This window comes from Zonotrichia albicollis, chromosome 3 (genome assembly GCF_047830755.1).
Source record: "Zonotrichia albicollis isolate bZonAlb1 chromosome 3, bZonAlb1.hap1, whole genome shotgun sequence".
In the NCBI taxonomy this organism is placed as follows: domain Eukaryota; kingdom Metazoa; phylum Chordata; class Aves; order Passeriformes; family Passerellidae; genus Zonotrichia; species Zonotrichia albicollis.
In genome coordinates, this window is record NC_133821.1 from 38638041 (window position 1) to 38657661 (window position 19621).

General features: G+C 42.6%; 1 protein-coding gene across 8 annotated transcripts in view; it reads left to right on the top strand.

Moving 5' to 3' along the window:
• The window catches only part of TTC7A (tetratricopeptide repeat domain 7A), a 207527-nt gene that overhangs the window by 40449 nt on the left and 147457 nt on the right, over positions 1-19621 (top strand). For all 8 annotated transcript variants that reach the window (XM_074537204.1, XM_074537203.1, XM_074537200.1 and 5 more), the window contains 3 exons: positions 3540-3677; positions 4749-4832; positions 15332-15436. In XM_074537204.1, the coding sequence (XP_074393305.1) occupies positions 3540-3677; positions 4749-4832; positions 15332-15436 (327 nt within the window). The remainder of the gene's footprint in view (positions 1-3539; positions 3678-4748; positions 4833-15331; positions 15437-19621) is intronic.

The following is a 19621-nucleotide window of genomic DNA, read 5'->3' on the forward strand; positions in this document are numbered from 1 at the left end:
ACAGGGCCTGAATGCTGAGTAAGCTCAGGGCTGCCAGCCTGGGCTGGAGCCCCTTGCGGGTGTGTGCCTGCAGACAGGCTGTGTCACTGGGCTGTGGAAATAGGGGCTGAAGATTCTCAAGGTCCTGGTCTGGGCTAACTGCAAAATGTGTCCAATCTCCCCATATAGGACTGGTGTCATGTCTGAGCCCCCTACATGCACAGCTAATTGTGCCTTATGCGTCCCAAAATTTCCAAGTGGGATGCATCTCCAGGTTGCTCAATTACCTTGGAATACTTCAAAAAAAAGAACATTTACTGTATATTTTTGCCTTTATAATGCAAGTTATGCTAATTCCCAGTGGTGCAACTTGTGTTGGTAGTACTGGTGTCCTTCTCTATCCCACAAAACAGCCCTGAACAGAGCTTCTCTAGGTGTGACTTTTCATCTCTCTCCATCCTGCTTGTGTGCTGTGAATTATGTCTGTGTGACAGTGGGAACAGCTTAAAGGGAATAGTCACGGTGGGGATGTTGAAAATGTATTTGTAGCTGTGTTTTACTGCTGCTAATAGTGGAGAGGGAGGAAATAATGCAGTAGGACAAATTGAAATTGCTGCTTATGTTATGGGTACACTGCTTGAGACCAGTGTTGTACAAATAACCTTTTTTCCAATTGTGTTCAGGAAAATTAGTGGTCTGAAACAACAGAAATACGAGTGTTGAAAAAATGTTGGTGTTAATAGCTTAGAATTTTTTGCATTCTCAATGCAAAATGAAGTGTGTCTCTGTGTACATTTCAATAGGTAAAATTCCCCATCCCACAGAATGGGAGTGTTCTTCATTGCAGTAACTCTGCAACTGTTTTGCCCCTGTACTTGCCAGTGACTGTCAGGATTTCTCACTGCGAGATTAATATTTGCAAAAACATAAACAAAGGCAAAGAAAATAAAAAGGTTGATGATGATCTGAGGGACAGCAGCCTGCCTTCTGAGAGAGGCAGGCCATAGAGACATGCCAGTTTCCTGAGTGGGTTTCAGGAAATTGAGATTCATATTCCCTTCTCTGAGCTCTGTATGGACACTGCAGTAGTACCTTGAGCCTTACTTAGGACAGTGATTTACCTTATTGTGTTAGACACAATCCATATTCTTGCTACTGTTCAGTCAGTTTTTTTATGAGGTTTGTGCCTTTTGGTTTTGGGGTCTGTGGGTTTTTATGTCCCTACTATAATGTGGGCTCTTGATTTATTTTTTTAGAGCAGCTGGAATTAGCAATTGGGAATAGATTCGGTATTGAAGAAATTGTTGAGATAGAAGTAACAATGAATTTGTTAGTGGCAACTTTTATGCTTTTATGGAAGCACAGAGAGTGATAGATTGCAAAGACCTTCTATGGCTTTTAGATTTAAAACCTTGTACAAAATCAGCAGGTTTATGACCTTCTTGGAAAGAATATTCATCATGCCTATGCATATGTTGCGTTTAACTGCTGTCTGCTTGGGTAAAGTATGATATATACAATACATAATACTGCAATTTTAGAATGTTGCATCCTTGCAATATGCCCTGTATTCCTGCTTTTGCAGGACTGGGGTGTGTTCTTCATTCTAGTACCAGTATCTGTGGCAAAATGTGATGGACAGTCATAAGTTTTGATTAATTTTGTGTCTGTGCTAATGCATCCACTTAAAAATCATAGCTTGGTACTTGATGGATACTCAAAAAAGCATCAGGCTGTAGCTGGCTGTAATGGGAGGTTGTTGATGAGATTATAGAGCATGGGGGTGCTGTCTCAGTAGCTGTTTGCTGCAAACAATTGTCATAACAATGTAACCGGTGCAGAAAAAGCTGTTGATGCTATTGTGTATATGTGGGAGGATTTGCTTGGCCATAAGGATCATACAGTATATGGCTTTACTTAACTCCTTTTTTTCCTTTTAAAGTAGGAGTCTTATGTTAAATCCAAACAGAGCTTAAGCATGTATTTATTTTTTAATTTTTTTAAATTCTGCTAATAAAGATAGACAAGCTATACCTCTGTACTCTTGGCAGAATTTTTAAAGTAGTTCTCATTCTGTCATGCATTCTGTTTTTCTGAACTGTTTTTTTAATCATGAATTGCATCTTTTGCAGTAGCATGAAAAATAAAAATGCCTTTGTGGCTGCAGGAGTTGCTGTAAGTTTATTTGTGCAAACACTGGACTGGGTCCTATCTGTCAGCTTGCCTTTAGCTGCGGTCACCATTTAGCTCTTGGTTGAGATTGTGTTAGTTGTCAGTAATTTTGTTTGTAGTCTCGGCTGGAGGCTGTGATGAAGAGTGCTTGGAACTGGGGCATTACACAGATAAAATCTTGATGAAACAGCTGCAGCTTAATCACAATGAAGTACGCGTGGGCTTTAAGGGCTGCATATTCTGGAAATTTTTATTATGCTTAATTCCCATGTTTAACTTTTTTACAGAAAAAAAATATCTCACCACAATTAGAAATAGGTGTAAGATTATAGTTGTATTGTAAAATAAATCTCATAACCTTCCTGTTTCAAGGAGGGAACATTTTGTTTGCCTTTGCTCAAGGTGAATTTGCTGGCAGTTTTCTTGATTTTTCTGCTGTTTCAGATGTCTAGACTTGAGTGTCTGATGTTGCACCCCTTTTAGCTGAGAAGCCCAGGGCAGTGTGTCTGTGCTATCAGATGGTGCTCAGGCTCAGTGGCGTCCAGCACTGCCTCTCCCAGAGGCTGGGTAGTCTCGGTGAGGCCCTCTGTGTTTGGAAATCAGAAGGAATTTTCCCTTTACTCTAGAATTGTAATCTCCCTCTTTGTGCTCAGAAAAGCACATAGGGCTGGGATTCGGAGGTAAATCTGAGTCTGTGGCATGTGGTATTTCGGGACGTACTCAAAAACTGCTGAACTGATTGTTTCTGTCAAAAGTAATGTTTCTTCCTGATCTAGGCCCAGCAATGTACTGATAGATTAGCAAAATTAAGACATGTTTTATATATTTGAAAAAAACAATTTGTTATTGCATTGCCCAAACCTTTAATTGCTTTAAGTTGATGACAGGCAAATCTGACTACTTAGGCTACCTGCTCAAATTAGACAATAAAAGGTCAGTAGCAAAAAAGAACAACAAAAATGGATGCTATTGTGAAGAAATCTAGTGTAGACACGGAAGATAAATTATGAAACTTGGAAGCAGTTATCACAGTTGCAGGCAATTGAAGTAATAAGGAAGATGGTTTAAGGATGGCCTTGAATTTCTAATTATTGAGGAAATGGGATCTGGTAGGTCTGTTTCATAATGCTCTAATTCTGTGACACAAATCCAGATGAGATATGTGTAGCAGTTCCTTCCTGTAGGTGCAGCTATCTTCTTGAGTTTCCTTCATGTGGGTAGAAAGCAGCTCTGTGGAAGCACCTTCGTTATGGTGGGATAAACTTTTTTAAAAAAAATCTTGAGATGATTTGAAACAAAATGCAATGAGTGGTGGGTGTAGCTTCCTATGAAGGAGTCAGTTTTGTTGTTCTCTCCTGGTTTCTGATGGCTCTCTCGTGTGTGCGCAGGCGAACCGGGACGCAGTGATCAGCCGCGCCCCAGAGCAGCAGGATGACCGAGCCGTCAGCCTCCGGGACGCCTCTGCAGTCTACGACCTCCTCAGCATCACGCTGGGCAGAAGAGGGCAGTATGTGATGCTGTCTGAGGTACCTCCCTTGGCCTCTGCCCCTCCAAACACGCTGGCAAAGCCCCTTTTCGTGGTGGCTTGTCAGGGAAGGTGAAAATGGAGCGTGCTATCAGCAGAAACAGCTGCAGAGCTGTGGCTGCACAGGCCAGAAAGGCACACAGAACTGTTGGAGACATTAACATAATTTATGTGTAGGCACTTGAAAAAGGTGGCTGCCTTTTGAAGCAATAGTGTACACTAGCAAGTCCCATTAGCTGAGAAGTGTAAATGTGTCTTGGTTCGGAAAGACAGGAGGCTGCTAAAGAAGGCAGGAACCTCCCCTGAAATGGAGAATGTAAACCCTCCCCACCCCTCTGAATTGCTATAAATTTTAAGTTAAGGGGCTCTCAAGGGGCAAAAAATATGGGAGCAGGGAATAACAGTTCTTTAATAGGGAAGAAAAATAAAAGGATGAAATAAACAATGCAGTACACAGAACAACACTGACAGTCAGAAGCCAACCTGACACCCTGTGGGTCAGGGTGCTGGTAGCAGTCCAATTGGAATTGTGGCTGCAGTCCTCCTGGAGTGCCAGCTGTGGCTCTGTTGGATCAGGGGGTCATGTAGAAAAGGATGTATTCTTTCTCCTAAGATCCAGTGGAAGAAGAGGCAGCTGCTGTTCCTTTGGGGAATCCAGTGGAGAAGCCATGCTGGCATTCCAGAACCTCTGGATTATGTCTGGGTAGCAATGCTTGGCTCCTCCCTCTGGGCGGAGCATGTCACAATGGGATGCTGTAGTTCTTATCAGTCATGCAGTGACATTCTGTCTGTTATCAGCAAATGTCCCCTCCTGAGGGAGGAGTGATTGTGGTCACTCAGAGAGAGAGATAAGGCAAACTGCCCACTAGACACAAGACAGCTGCCATACACGTGGTAATAAAATACGGCTTGCCTTGCAATCTGGAACAAAATGGTGTCATTAAAAAAAAAACCACCTACGTCTCCAGGGCCACAACAGATTGTTTCCTAACCCAAGCAGCAGTCTTGACAAAAGGTGTAAGGAAGAAAATAAATAAAGTCTGAAATATTCCTTTCATCATTTCTTTCTCAGTGCTTGGAGAGAGCCATGAAGTTTGCATTTGATGAATTTCACCTCTGGTACCAGCTTGCCCTGTCCATGGTAGCTTGCGGAAAGGTAAGGTTCAAACCAAAGGGCTCAGAAAGGGCACATTTTCCTCTGGAAGAGTGGATCTGGATTACTTGTTTGAATGTGTAGTGTCATGTGTGGGAGTAGGTGCCAGCAGGCAGGTCTGTGAAAGGACAAGTGCTCTCCTTTTAGTCTCTGATTGCACTTTGTGATGAGGGGTGTGCGTTTGGTATTGAGTACTGTTCTTTCTGTGTAGTGTTTTTTTTTTCTCATTACTGAGGAGAAAAATGGATTTTGTGCATAACTGTGGGTTGAAAAGCATTAAACAGCTGTCCAGTGTCTGCAGGTTCAACATAAATGGGCTTAGTATAAGAAAGGACTGATGTCTAAAACTGCCATCAGTTTGCTCTGTGTCTCTGGGCACTTGACTTCAGCTGTGGTTTCTCCATCTGTTGAAGGAAATGTAAATGTTTTTTCGTAGAGAACTTGTAAGGTTTAATGTTTTTGAAGTGCTTGGTGTAAAATGTGGTCTAGAATAAGAAAATGTGAATGTTGGCATGGCCATGTGTTTCAGCATAAGTGGTTTTTTAAAGTTAGTGTGGTATTTGTGAAAGTCACAGTAAACCCCTGAGATGGCTGAAATGTGGTTGTGAGAAGTAGGCAAAGTAGCAGGAGCTGTTCTTTATTAGTCTTAAAACACTGGACTTCCTGTAGGAAATGTAGATGGTACAAAATGTAGCCAGTTCATTCTGGAGTCTCCAGCTACACGTTTGGGAGGTATGAGCAAATTGATACTGTGCAAAAGTGGACCACTTAATATGGTCCTGTATTCTGTGCCCATGGAGTGTACAGGAATCCATGTGGACCTGAGTGGAGACCACCAACTAGCACTCACTTGCCAAATTCCAGCTACTACTGGTCTTTCAAGGCTGTGGGCTGAGCTGGAAACAGTGGCCTTGGTGTGGAAATAAGAGATGAACCTATGCTTTTGCAAAGAATTTGTCTTGTGATGTGTAAGTGGCTGCAAAGCTTGGAAGTGGTCTGAAGGAATACCTTCACTTTTGTGAGCATAGGTAAAGCCTTATCTTAGAGGACTGTCTGTTGTTAAGCATTTTTTTTCCAAAAAATGGTAGAACAAGGAGAGAAAGTCTAATAAAGAGCGTCAGATGTGACTAAGGGTATAATAAGCAGTACTATGGAAAGACTGAAATGATTTTTTCACCTTAAGGGCAGGAAAAAAAGTCTGAGAGAAGTCTGCGAGATCTTTTAGAAGGAGGGATTAATCTTGTCTGTGGTGGTTAGGACAAGATGTGATGGCATGTAATTGCAACAACACAAGTTCGTGTTTCTTATTAAGAGGCAAAAAAATAAGAATAGCAGGTCTGTGAGGCAGCAGGGGTGTCTTCTGTGGGACCTTGCAAACAAGTTTAGTGCAAGCATTTCAAAATCCAGTTCCAAGCTTGAAAACCATGGCTAGACTCAGTCATGCGTAAGGAAACCCGAATGTACTGGTGGAATACTTTAACAATGAGCTTGGTGCCATGGTGCCAATACCTTGCACTGCCCTATGTCAAGTGGGGGCTTACATGTCATGTCCAGCTCACCTTGGAATTCAGCTGGAGTTAGCACAGTCCTAACCTCTGTTTCTGTGCAAATCCTGCAGGTACCTGAACCCTTGTTACTGAGGACAGCAATGATACACAGGCCATGACAGAAAGGCACAGAATTTTACCATGAACATGGGGTTTGTCTGGGAGTTCTGTAGGCTTTACAGGTTGTGTGACCTGGTTCTCAACAGCGGACAATGCTATAGCCCTAGTAATTTGCTGGAGAGCAGATGAAGATTTTTAACTGCTGATGTTTGAGAGTGAGTGTATGGAGAGAATAATTGTGCTTCAGTCTTAGGTTAGCACAGGTTAGGAGAAGTGAGGCCTGATCTTTAGCTTCTAACAACTTGAATGGCAGTTCCATTCTTGTCCATTCTGTGTTTGTATATCTCTTCACCTTCCCTACATGTTGCAGAATATTTCTTACTTAGATATTTGTGTTGCTCTTTATGTTTTTTATCTCTGTAGCTGTCCTATCTTTTCAGATTTTCAAGTACATCATGTCTTTTTGCCTGTACTTTAAATATTTACAAGGTAAAATGTCCTGATCTTGCTTATCGATGTAAAAGTGCTCAATGTTCTGAGCCCTATATGGGTCAGAGGGAATTCCCTTACCCAACAATCCCATCTGTGCAGCATTTCACTTCTAATCCCAAAGTATTCCCTGAGGATTCCTGTCATATACTCTGCAATGCGTCATCTTGCTAATGGGAGATGTGGCATACATTTTATATTGCTTTGCAGCTTGATAGCAGGACAGAGTTCATTTACAAGCAAGTGCTCCAGTGTAGCAGAAAGAGCTGATGAGAAAACAGTATGGTCAGTCTAGACTGCAAAATGCAGAGTACACTTGAGCTTTTATAGGTGAAGATCTATTTTCACCTGTCTCAGTCACAGCCAATTCATGATCTCATTTCTTGGTAATGAAACCTCACATCCTGCAGCATTACTTGTTCTGCAGTACAGCAAATTGCACTCGTAAATCCTGGGCATGACAGGAACAGTTTTATCAACCTGTAAATACTGGAAACTTTGGTTTCTCTTTTTTTTAAACATGTTTTTAGGATTTTCAATTCTGACCTTCTTAAAAGTGCCATGAAATCCTATCTCGCCCTCTATTCTACACTGAATTTAACTAGAGATATGTTTCATTTGTATATTCAGACTATGTCAATTAAGTCAAATTTCAATGTAGTTTCTTCTTCTGCCAGACGAGAAATTGCCAAGTGGTGATTGTCATTTTTCACAAGTGATCAGTCTGAATGTCAGGCCAGCCACCTTGGCTCATTACCACACGTAGGCTTGAGTTTACACATTATTCTGAAAAGCATGTGTCTTAACAAAAATAGGCACATCACTTCAGTGAGTTCCTACAGGCCTTGGGGCTTCCTAAAACGGTAAATGAAAAAACTCAGGGAAGCATAACCTTTCTGCCTGTCTTTCATCCACTTAAGTGGTGGAAATAATGGAGTGGCAGCAATTTCACTTTCCTGTGTTTCTCAGAAACTTGCATCATAAGAGAGATGGTGTACTCCGGTTGTTTTTTAACCCATTTTTAGGAATGCCTTTTATATTGAGCTCTATTCACTGAACAAGAGGGGCATGTACATCTAAATGACAAAATTCCACCATTACATTTGAAATACTTTTGTAGACAAATTTAGATGGGAAAGGAAAGGAAGCACTGGGAAAACCTAGACAATGGCAAAGACGTGGTGGGAGATGGTCCTGTGTCACCAAGTGCAGTTCTGAATAGGCCAAAGATGTTTAAATCATTCTAATGCAGTAGCCCTGTTCCTGTGGTGCTGAATGCTGAATTCTTCACAGATGCTTTGAGTTCCTTCTGCTGGTAATAACCTCAGCTGTGTGGCAGTATCAGCTGGAGGCTGAGTGGGCCTTGCAGCTCCCTGCCTCGGCTGCCGTGCGTGGCCAGGCGGGAGGCTGAGTGGCAAGTGGTGTAATAGCTGGGTGCCATCTGGCAGGGTCCTCAGGCACTGAGACAAGCCACTGTCCTGCTGCCAGAGTCAAACCAGTGCAGACAGTTGCATCTGCTCGTCTCAAGGTTTTGAAAAAGTGACCAGTATTGAGAAGCATAGGGGAAGGAAGGACCAAACTGGCTTTTACAGAGTGGAAAAGACTTGGTAGCGTTCACAGCAGAGAAGAGAGGGAGCTGCTTGGGGTAGATTTGTTCTTTGCTGCTGCTTTCCAGCTCAACAGTTTTCTCTGGAGGTTACCAGCCCACAGCCCTCCTGCAGACTAGGATAGCTCTACTGGCATTTCTGAACTTGGAGGCAAAATTATCATAGTGTCTAGATGATGTATTACAAGCACAAGGGATGTGTAATAGGGTCCTTGTGCACTCACAAGCATTTCCTTGGCCTTGGACCAGTTGGATCAGTTACATGCTCCTTTTTCAGGTCCCTTTCCACACCTACTACCGTCACACAGGGCAGAGCCTGGGTGTCCCAAAGTGTTGCTGGAGCTCCCTCGGAGTAGAGAAGTGCATAGTGAGTGGGCTCTAGCTTAAGTTTATGGTACTTAAGAAAGTCTCCTAGATCTGCATTGTGAGTGTTAAAATACATGCCTTGGACAGCATGATGCAGCCTTGATGCCTGTCTTCTGCCTACCATACAAGGAGCAAGATTTGTGTTTAGTGATACTAATTTGCCATTTTCCTAATGGTAGTGAGGGAGGGATTCTTCAAGGATAGCAGTGAAATTATTCTGTGAACACAACTGTGTCTGTGTAGTCTAAAAGTGCTGGGTGCCCTAGTTGAGCCATTCAACTCTCATGAGTAAATCTTTAAGGTACAGTGGGTGTTTATTGTTGTTAGTGTATGCAATGCATGGGAACATTTTCACAGTCATGTTCAATGTCTCTGCCTGAAAAAACCCCACAACACAACTTGGTTGGTGAATGAAGAACTTTAGGATGTGTGTTTCTGGAGAGGAGGAGTGAGCAGTAATACAGCCTTAGGCCTGCTGATGGAAGGCTAGAGTATCTGCTAGGATAGGATAATGTCTCTCACCCCTCAGCTGTGTGCTCACTGAGAGGCTGAGGTACCTCAAGAGTGAGTACAGGAAGAGCTTGGGAACAACAGAGGGGTATGTGGGGAAAAGCCTCTGTGAGAGCTCAGGGGGGCTGGAGACAAGGACTGTGCTCAGCAGGCCTTGTGCTGGGGTTGCTCATGGGGGTTATGTTCCTCTGGTGCCTGCCACACAGCTCTCCAGCCCTGCAGAACATGGCCAGCTCAGTGCTTGCCTTGCAAACAGCAATTGTGTGACTTCAGAGACTGCTGCATTGTTGCTGACCCTCCCCAGCCCCCTCAAGCCCATACTGAGGCAGCACAGGAGCATTGGTCAGCACTGCCCTGTAGGTGGATAGACCTGGCAGTAGGGGATGCTCCAAGCATGATACCTTGCAAAATGAGGCAGCTAAAGCTGCTTTCAGCTACACAAAATGCTCCTTTCTGCTTTTAGCCATTATGTTTGTTCTTCTTTAAGGCAACAGGGAAAAAAAAATCATGCATGTCTACCTGAATGGTTTTCTTAATCATGTAATGCTTCAGGAGGTGTCTGGTGTTATACAAAGTAATTGAATCCTTTTTGGCATCTGTCATTCAGCTGTGTTTCTGAGGGACTCCAGCTCTTCCCAGAGCCAGTCTTGCAGTGTCACTGTCCTCCCTGTGGCTGCTCAGCAATTTGAGATACTGCAGTCCTGCCCAAAGCTTGTGCTGGCAGCATTTTTAAGGTTTTGAAACCAGTCTTACATAGACATGAACTCTGATTTTGGAGCCCTTAGCAAGTTGCTGATACACACTGGTCATAGCCAAATAATGACAAGCTAAGGCCTGAGCTGCTCCTATCTGTGCTGCACCCAAAAAAAGGAATCCCCCACCTTATTTAAGCAGTGCAGCAAAAGCAGATGTCTCTAAGTGCTTCAAGGAGCTTCAAGTTTGACTCAGCCATGCCTGTATTGCCAACACACAGCTTTCCAGAAGGTTAGAAGGAAAGTTAAAAATATATTTAATACATAATTCTGCAGCAACAGCAGACAAATTTTATGATTTAGGCTCTTCCTTCTGTTGGTATCCTTGCAAAAGCTTTGGCTGGTTGCTAGGCAACTGACATTAAAAAAAAAAGAAAAAAAAGTACATTTCTCTTTGTATTGCAGGCAGGAACCTTGGGAGCAGCAGAGGCCTCGGATGGCTCCTTAAATAGCATTGCTGGGGAATGAAAGTTAAAATATTGAACATTCATTGGTTAAAGATCCTGTTACAAAGGTCAGCTATCTTGGGGATATTCAATAGTTTGGTTTCCTTTGGTGCAAAGGAAAGATTAGAAGGGAGTTTGTCTGTGTGCTGTAGATAGTACAAAAATGGAAATTTCCTAAGATGCCTGGCTGTTGAGCAGAATACCTAGGTGGGCTCTATAATTGCCTTCAGGCTTAACTCTCTTTTCTTGACAGAAAGTGTGAAGTGAGGTGTTTGTCACATTAGCAAGTACAAATGTGTGCTTATAGATCTTAGAATGTAAGAGGTGCTTTTAAGAGGGAGTATTTGAAGCTGCTTAACTCCAGTGCTCTAATTTGATAAACACAAAGCAGAAGAAAAGGGATGGAATCAGTTCTTGTGTTAAGAGAAGTAAATGTCTTAGGGGAATAATGTTCGTGCTGGGATTCACAGAAATCTCTAAATTCAGTGAAAGCTAACAGCAAAACTACTGATTGCAGAGTTCTCAATTGCTTGCTCATTCTCTCATCTTTCTGTGTCAGTTCAAGGTCATTTGTATCTGAATGGCTGTGAATCCCAGGACACAGGGAATAATAATTCTTGCATTGGGATGAAATATTTCCTCCACTTCCCCACAATCCCTTTGAGATAGTGCAGTTTTTAGGCAGGATGATGCAAGAAATACAGCAGCACTAGTTGTAGAAATTCATTTGTGTACTAAACTGCCAGGTAAATTGGGAAGGAGGCTGTCTACCAACACACCATCTTGAGGAACATTTTTCCTTCTGGCTGAAAAGTAGCAAAGAAGCAAAAAACTAGGGAGGTTTATGGAACCTGTGCAAGAGAAGAGCAACTGTTCATGGCACGTCACAAGTCTGTCAGACATTATTTACTGTCTGGAAATAATTCTTCCTTTAACTTATATCTGTGTTTTCTTTATCTTCTAAATATAAAATGGCTCTCTTATTTCCTTCTCTGGTTGCTTTGGTATGGTGAGAGAGCAAAGGAGGGAAAAGAATGGGAATTGTGTTGGAGTAACCCAGAAAAACCATTTGGGCAGCATCTATGGGTTTACCATAACTGATGGCAAATTCTCTTGAGCCATTTGGAAAAGGAAGAAAGCAGATTAACTGTAGGATGCTCTTGGTTCCCTTCTGCCCATGTGCAAACATCTTTGAGGAGTATGCCTCCATGCTTCATTATTGAATTAGTAAATAGGGAGTGGGAGTTGTGTTCTGTGTTTGGATAGTTATTTTTCTTTACATTTTACTCCCTTATAGGGTTGAAAACCGTGGCTGCCATAATTATGCAGGGGGAGAGGTGTCCTCTCCATCCTTCTCCAATAGCTTCCTTGTGATTCCTTGCTCTAGATGAGAGGCCAAATGAGACCTAGCTTTCTGAAGTCCTAGGGAACTGATTCCAGTGCAGTCATTCTAAGCCAGCAATTAGCAAGTTAAATAGAAACACCATAAATCCTGGCTTGAATCATTATGTGAGCCCCTCTGAAGCTCAGAATCATGAGTGGGAAGCATGTGCTCACTTGGAATTCAATTTCTGCTCTTCTCAAAACATGCCTCACCAATAAATCAAATTATTGCCTTGCAGTGAATCTCACAAACAATGCACTTGGCTGCCTGGTCCACCCACACTAAGTGGAAGAATATGTACATTTTAATTACCAGATTATTTCAATGTTGCACAAACACTGTTTCATATTAAATATTTTTACAAACCAATGATATTCAATAATGAATGCTTGATATTTTTTCCCTGGCTATTAATGTCTGTAATTAGTATCTTTAAGAAACCTTGATATTACATGTCATGCCAGTCTCCTCTTAGTAAGGTCACTGTGGGAGTGGGATATTATTTCTCCTGTCATTCCTTGACTCATATTTTCATCATCTGTATAAAATATCTGCTGAGTAAATTTTTCAAGGTGAAATTATATAATATCTCTTGAATTTTTAAAATGCAGCTGGGGAGAAAGGCTTCATGTCACCCTGTTTCCAAAACCACTTCTGCTCCATATGTTTAGCTGCAAATTTTATAAACTTCTTTAAAATGACATAACTTTGTAAATGTTTTAGGAGCAGTGCAGAAGCTGTGCCTCTTGCTCTGTAAATCCATGTTCAGAAGCTCTCAAGTGCATATGTAATGAAGTGACTCGACACCTGAGGTGTTTGTGTGTAGGCACAAGGTGGGCCCTTCTCCTGTGCAGCACTCACTGCTTTGCAGTGGCCTCCTGAGCCGGCCTGGGGCAGGACAGACATGGCAAGGGCTCTGTGGTGTGAGGTGTTGGAGGCTGGGGTGTTGGCTTGTCCTGCAGGGAGGGAGGGAGCAGAGTTCAAGAGGAGCTGGCAAGGAACGTGTTGTGTCACTTCTCTTCTGGTGTAGGTCCTGCAGCTGTGGCCCAAATTAGGACAGGCCTGTCACTGCTTTGGCTTGTGCTAGGGCTGGTTGTGCTGATCACAGGAGAGCAGCCACCAGCTCCCAGGTGCCTCCTGCTTTCCCTGCAGCTGCAGTGCTGGAGGGGAGCTGAGAAATGACCGCTGGGTTGAGCTTGTGTCTGTTTTTGCAAGCGTTGGCTCTGGACAGTGTCTGGCCTTCTACATATCTGGCCTTTGCAGTTCACTTTTGCATGGTGAGATGACAAGGGTAGGTGGGGTTCAGTTGCAGATATACTGGCTGTCACAGTGCATATTGTCCTGCTGTCACATTTATTTATTTTCTGGATACACCTGTGGATCTGGAATACAGGTAGGAGGGCAAGAAGATATCATCTGGCCTAGGTGCCTTATGGGATTATGCTTGGATTTCCAGCACATTCCCATCATGCTGCTGGGAATACCAGCTGCTTTCAGTGCATTTTGTGTGAGGGGGGAATAAGATGCCACTTAAACCTGGGACACCACTTGTTCTGAACAAACAGGTGTCAGGGAGGTTCATTCTGAGGGATGCTAGTCACCTCATGGCAACAGAGCACAGCAGTGTGTGTGTCCCTGCACCTCAGGGTTGAATTACACATCTTTGTTTCTCAGAGGGATGAAGTAATGGTTCAAGCTCTAGGACAAAGTTTATTGATTTCCATCCTTGGTCTGAGACAAGCTTCCTTCTGACTTTAGGCAAAGTGTGCATTTTGAATTTTAAATTAGCAAAGTGCTTCCTCACTTTTACTGATCTGCCTAATGCTCTACATAAGTGTGAGCAACCTGAAGAATATAGGGTGTGCTGCTGCTCTTGTTCAGACCACAAGGTTGGTACCCAAGCTTTTCAAGCAGGAGGATTTGCTCCCTGCTGCATTGCTTATGGAACCCCTCTTTGCCTTAAGGTGGGCATGGCTGGTGTAGATCTGGCTTTCCATTTTTCCTGGTTCCCTTCCAAGCAAATTCCTAATCAAGCTTTTTAATTCAGTAGCAAGAAGTGGACCTTCAATCTGTGGAGGAAGGAGCTGGCAGGTGCAGCCCACTTTGATGTGGTGGCGGGGGGAAAGTGCTGATCGACAGTGGGAATGTGAAGCTGTGGTGTTGCTGCAGGGGATTGCAGCAGTCACCAGAGTATGTGTGGATCAGAGTTCTGGTAGGGAGAGCTCCTGGGAGTCAGGAGGAGACACCCAGGACCTGATAGGAATAGCAGATTGTTGGGCTTTGCAAGCTTCTGTTGCCACTCTTCTGAAATATAGAAAGGCCATGACTATTTAACATTCTTCTGAGCAGGAACATTGTGTCTTGGGACTGTGTGGAAGACTTTGGGAGGAAACAGGCATGCAAGGAGAAATTCCAAGATACCCCTTGAGCTGAAGCGTGAGAAAATTTGAGTGGATTAGGGTCATTAGTGAGGTTTAAACGTAAGACAAACTGTGTTTTGGTTGAAATGGGCTGAGAGTCTCTGGTAGGGCAACTCCTGTCACCTTCTTGCTGTCTGAGGTGGCCTTCTCATCACTGCCTCAGACCAGAGCTTTCTTCACTCCCCTTTAAAGCATCTGAAATGTGGCAGCCATGAATGTGTGCTGTAAAACACAATGTTTGCAGAGCACATCAGATCCAAAGGGCTTTGCAAGTGCTAATCTTGGAAAACATCCTCATTAATGGTAACCTAACACCAGAAGGACAGCAAGAGCTTTATGGGCTTTCTTTCTAACATGTGCTTGGGCCACCCAGTGAACAGTGTATTGATTTGCATCCACCCTTTGTATGGTGGGGTCCCAGTTGCTTTCTTGTATGTTCTGGAACTGGAGAAGACACAAAACAACCTACTGAGCAAGATTGCTTTAGCTGAACAAACCTCTCTGAGTGAAATTGGCCTAAAATATGAATGTACTGGAGGATAAACTCTTTATGGTCTCTTCTGGCTTACTGGAAGATGATTATATGCAAGGAAAACTGCAGCAGAATTCTTGTGTATTGGGAGGGCAGAGTTAAAATAACCAGTGCATTGATAGCTAGGAAAACTGTGTCTTGTGAAGTGCACAGACAGAGCTGCCTGTTGGGCGTGTTTCCTCTGAGCGTGGGAAGAGTGTGAGTGTGTGCGTGTGTGTACACACGGCTGCGTGTGGAGGTGGCAGTAAAGTTGCTGACTTGTTGCTGACATGGGATTCTTTTCTCCACAGCATTTCTTTGTACATGTCACTGCAATATTCTGCATGGACTCTCAACAGCATTGTCTAATCAGCCTTTTTTATTTCCTCCTCCTCTCTCCCGCTCCCCCAGTCGGCATATGCCGTGTCAGTGCTCAGAGAGTGTGCTAAACTGCGACCTACAGATCCCACCGTGCCTCTGCTGGCTGCCAAGGTCTGCATTGGGTCACTGCACTGGGTAAGCAAGCTGATGCAATTCCTATTATGTAACGGAATTAGGTGCTGCAGTGACAGTGCCACAGTCTAGTTGCAATGGGGAGAAAGGGAATCCCTGCTAAAATCATACACACATGTGTGCCCTTTATAAAAAATGAAAATCCCTGCAAGAAATTTTGTAGTGAGTCATTTAAATGTGTTTTGCTGGCACATTGAAGAAAGGAGGAGGGGAGAAAGCCATACCAGCCATTCTGAGGACTGCTGCTTCAACTGAGTGTCGCATCGAATCAGCCACTCTTGTAGCCCCTGCAGGACACAAGTTAATAGTTATAAGTGGACTGTTGGATAGTCCAGGTCTGCTGGACAACTCAGTCCTTTGTTCTTGAAGTTGCTGTGTCAATGTTTTGTGTTCTGGATGTGTTAATGTACGCCCCAGAAGCAGAGTGGGAGTGGAAGTTGTGTGCCCGTGAAATTCTGATTATCTAAAGGAACAGAAACATCTGTCATTCTTTCTCTACTTGGTTTAATTAACTGAATGGCAGCCTGCTGTTCTCACCTGTCCTCACCACGAGGTGTCCCTGCAGTCAGTGAAGGATTACAATTGCTGAACAGAAGTAAAACAAGATGCAAGAAAACATGAAAGAAAATGCCAGAATAATCTGCACAGATCTTTGAGAAAAGTTGTAGAAGCCAATTTGCTTCTATTCCAATTTGCTTTTATTTTGTTCCCACCTGCCCACCTTCTACATCCCTGTCTGATGAAAGCTGCTGTTCAGCTAAACTTGAGGTGTATCAGTTTACACCACTGTCAGGGAGGGTGTCTGGTTGTGTGTGTTCTTGAATGAACTACACTGTTCAAACTATAGTGGTTAAGCTTATATGTGAGTCAGCAAAATCTGGGCAGCATCTTTTTCTAGGAAAAATCTTCAAGTCTGAGGACCTTTAGGGAATCCTTGCTGAACTACCCAACCTACTTCTGCTCTACATTTGGAGCAATTTAACTCTCTTCTGTCCATAGCTCAGTCTCTAAATTTTGAAGGCTGAAAGTCATTCAGTGATATATAAAAAAATTCACAGTGAATGTTATTTTTAAAATAAAGTAAATAAGGTTTTTTTTTATTCTTAGAGGTGTTGAAACAGTGTGAAAGTGAGGCATTACAGCTGTGTTGAATGCTGTTCTTAGTATGTCTGATGAAGTTTTGAATGCACAGCTAGCATATAAAAATACCTTGTCACTTTGAGAAGACAATGAGACACTAATTCAATTCCAGCTTGGGCAATGCAGTATGTCCAGACTTCTCATACATGACAGAGTTGATAAAACAACTGGCTAACCCTAAAAAGTAGCAAAGGCAAGGGGAGAAGGGAAAAGTGAGCTGGTTTTGATTATTTCAAAGCAAGAGGGTTTTTTTTCTTCTATGTACTGCTTTTTTATTGTGTGAAATGCTTTTCAGTGTTATTCAAACTGACCCTGGCTCAGAACTGGGGTATTATGAAATAAAATCATGATTTCACAAGAGGCAATTTTAATGCAGTTATCTAGAGCACAGCCTTATGAACTAAAACCAAATTAAAAATATTCCCTCTCCCATTCTTTACAGTCAGTGGCCTATGCTTTACCCTCATAGCAAACTTGATGATGGTATAGAAGGGTTTTAATTAAGGGGAGTCTGAGGGAAATCAGATCATCTTTTAAAAGAACTGAAATGATAGGTTCCCACATCTCTTAGTCAAAGGGGTGCTTTTGATATTACTGCCAGACTCCTGTGCCTAATAAAGACCTTCCTGCTTAGCAGAGCTGTTTTTCTAAATGTCATCCTTACAGTAATTATTTGCATTTAAATTACATGGCAATCAAAACAGAATTGAATAATTTAAACTGGAAGTTAACAAGCTGATCAATGCCAGTATAAATAGAAAGGAAGATAGACATGGGACAGGAACAGTCTAATGGACAAATATTAGCAGTTACAAATATTCAAATACATCTTCCTTTTCAGAACATATAAAATATTATTAATTTTTCAATTAGGAAATATATCTGTGTACTTGATTTCTGGCTAGGCAGGAAAAGGGTGAAATCAGATCACCATTTATCCAAATGAAGCAGCTAATTTATATCCTGCATCTGTCTACTGTGTGGTGCAGTACTGTAGCCAGTTTGTTTATAGCCCATGGGCAAGCAGTACTTTAGTCTTCTTTCAGCTACTAGCAATAAAAAAAACCCCAAAATACAACATTTATGCAGATGGATAATTACAGAATGTCATGAGAAGCACAGAACAGTTTCTTTCATGATTAATCTAGTGATCACTTAAGTCATTTTGCTGGCCCTGTACATGGTGTCTCAGCACGCTTTAAGAGCAAGGAAAACAGAAAATTAATTGAAATATACTATAATGATTTACAACATTGAGGATGCTCTGATCACATCTATGAAATAATCTCTCAGTGCAGAACAAATCAAAGTGAAAACGTGGATGCATTCATACAGTGCCATGCAAATCAATATGTAGCAGAGCCTGATGCAGAAAAGAGCTGAGCCTCCCCCAGCTTCTGTTGTGGCAGTATGACTAGATCATTAACTGATGCAAGTTGGCAGAACTCTGCTGGCATGTTAGGGGTACCCTGCTGGCTTACATCAGATGATCTGCCCCATCAACTGCTAGCTTCTAGGAGTGGGCCTGCAGTAAACAACTGAGTGGCATAAGCACTGTTTTGGCTCCCTTTTTCAGAATTAGAGGTAATCAAAAAAATCCACTGTAAACAATAAATTAATACTTCATTAATTCTAAAGCTTAAGCCAGTAGACTTGGAGGACCAGAAAAGCTTCAAAATGAATGCACATATGTAAACCACATTTGTATGGTCAGGATGCAGTCAAATCTGTCCAGCAAAGTTGGAACCTCTGTATTGTATCTAAACTATTACACAGGTGTTTTAAATGCTTTTGTAGTAGGCTCAGAATTACTTTTGAGGTAACTTGCTGCTAAACCTTCCAGCTTGCTGGGGTTTCAGCACAGCAGTTGGCTGGACTTGCACATGGATGATTCTATCAAGCAAACACAAAGCCCATTTGTGTTTAGCCAGCTGTCTTTTAGCTTTCCAGAATGCACTGTGAAGTCTTTGACTATTGTAGTTCAGAGTATTGTTTTAAATTTCCATAGAAGAGTTGAGGTAGCTTGCACTAGAACATGTCCATCCTGAGGTTGCTTTGCCTTGCTCCACTATAAATTCAGAGTTCTGCTCACAAAAAGGCTTGCTGCAATTTCCTCTTTCACTCAGCCTTCCCTGGCATGGTCTCAGCTGAATGCTCACTTGCCTATTTTGGCAATGACTGAGTTGCAGTATGAGTTGTTGTTTTTAATATTTTAATAGTACAGTTCTGTTAATTTCACTACTAATCTAGGTTCTCCAGGATGCTGTTATGGCAGGTATTGTGAAAATACTAAAAATGGAACTTCCTACAGACAAGCATTAAATACTGAATTTCTCCATTTTTGGGAGCCATGTTAGAGGTGTTTAGGGTTACCCTGATGCTTTCTTTTGCCTTTTACTCAATTGATATCAATGGAGGCATGTTGAAAATATTGTAAACACACATAGAGCAAAATGGACTGTAGTCCTAGGATGGGCTTGACACTTCTAGAACTCTGCTCTGACAAAAAGCAGGAAGACATGAGGCCATGTCTATCATTTTAATTGCTCCACAGTTGATATAATAGCAATAGTGGTGGTGTGCTAAGCTTGTGTAGCATCAAATGATGCCTGTATTATCAGCTAATAGAAGCTTTTCAGAGGACTTTGTCCCATGGCAAAAGCTGCACAGGATGGTGCTGTACCTCATATTTCCCTTGTTTTTTTGAACTAGTGTGCACAGCCAAGTGCTGTACTGCAGCACTTTGCTGGGAAGGCAGAGATCATGCCATCAGTCAGGGAAAGGGAGAAGTGGTGGTGTTGGGCCAGGGCAGGCTGTGCATGGAGTCATAAAAACTGAGTGGGACATGCCATGAGGTTGGGGTGTCATGGTGTGTGTGTGTCAGGGGCGTTGGCAGGATGCAGATTTAGAGCTGCATACTCCTGAGGTGACAGCTTACCATTCATTACTTTCACAGAGCGCTTCATCAGAGGGTGCTTCTCTCCCCTTCTGTCTGTTGTTGACCCTGCCACTGCAGATAATAAATGCTATGCATGTGCTGGTACCCAG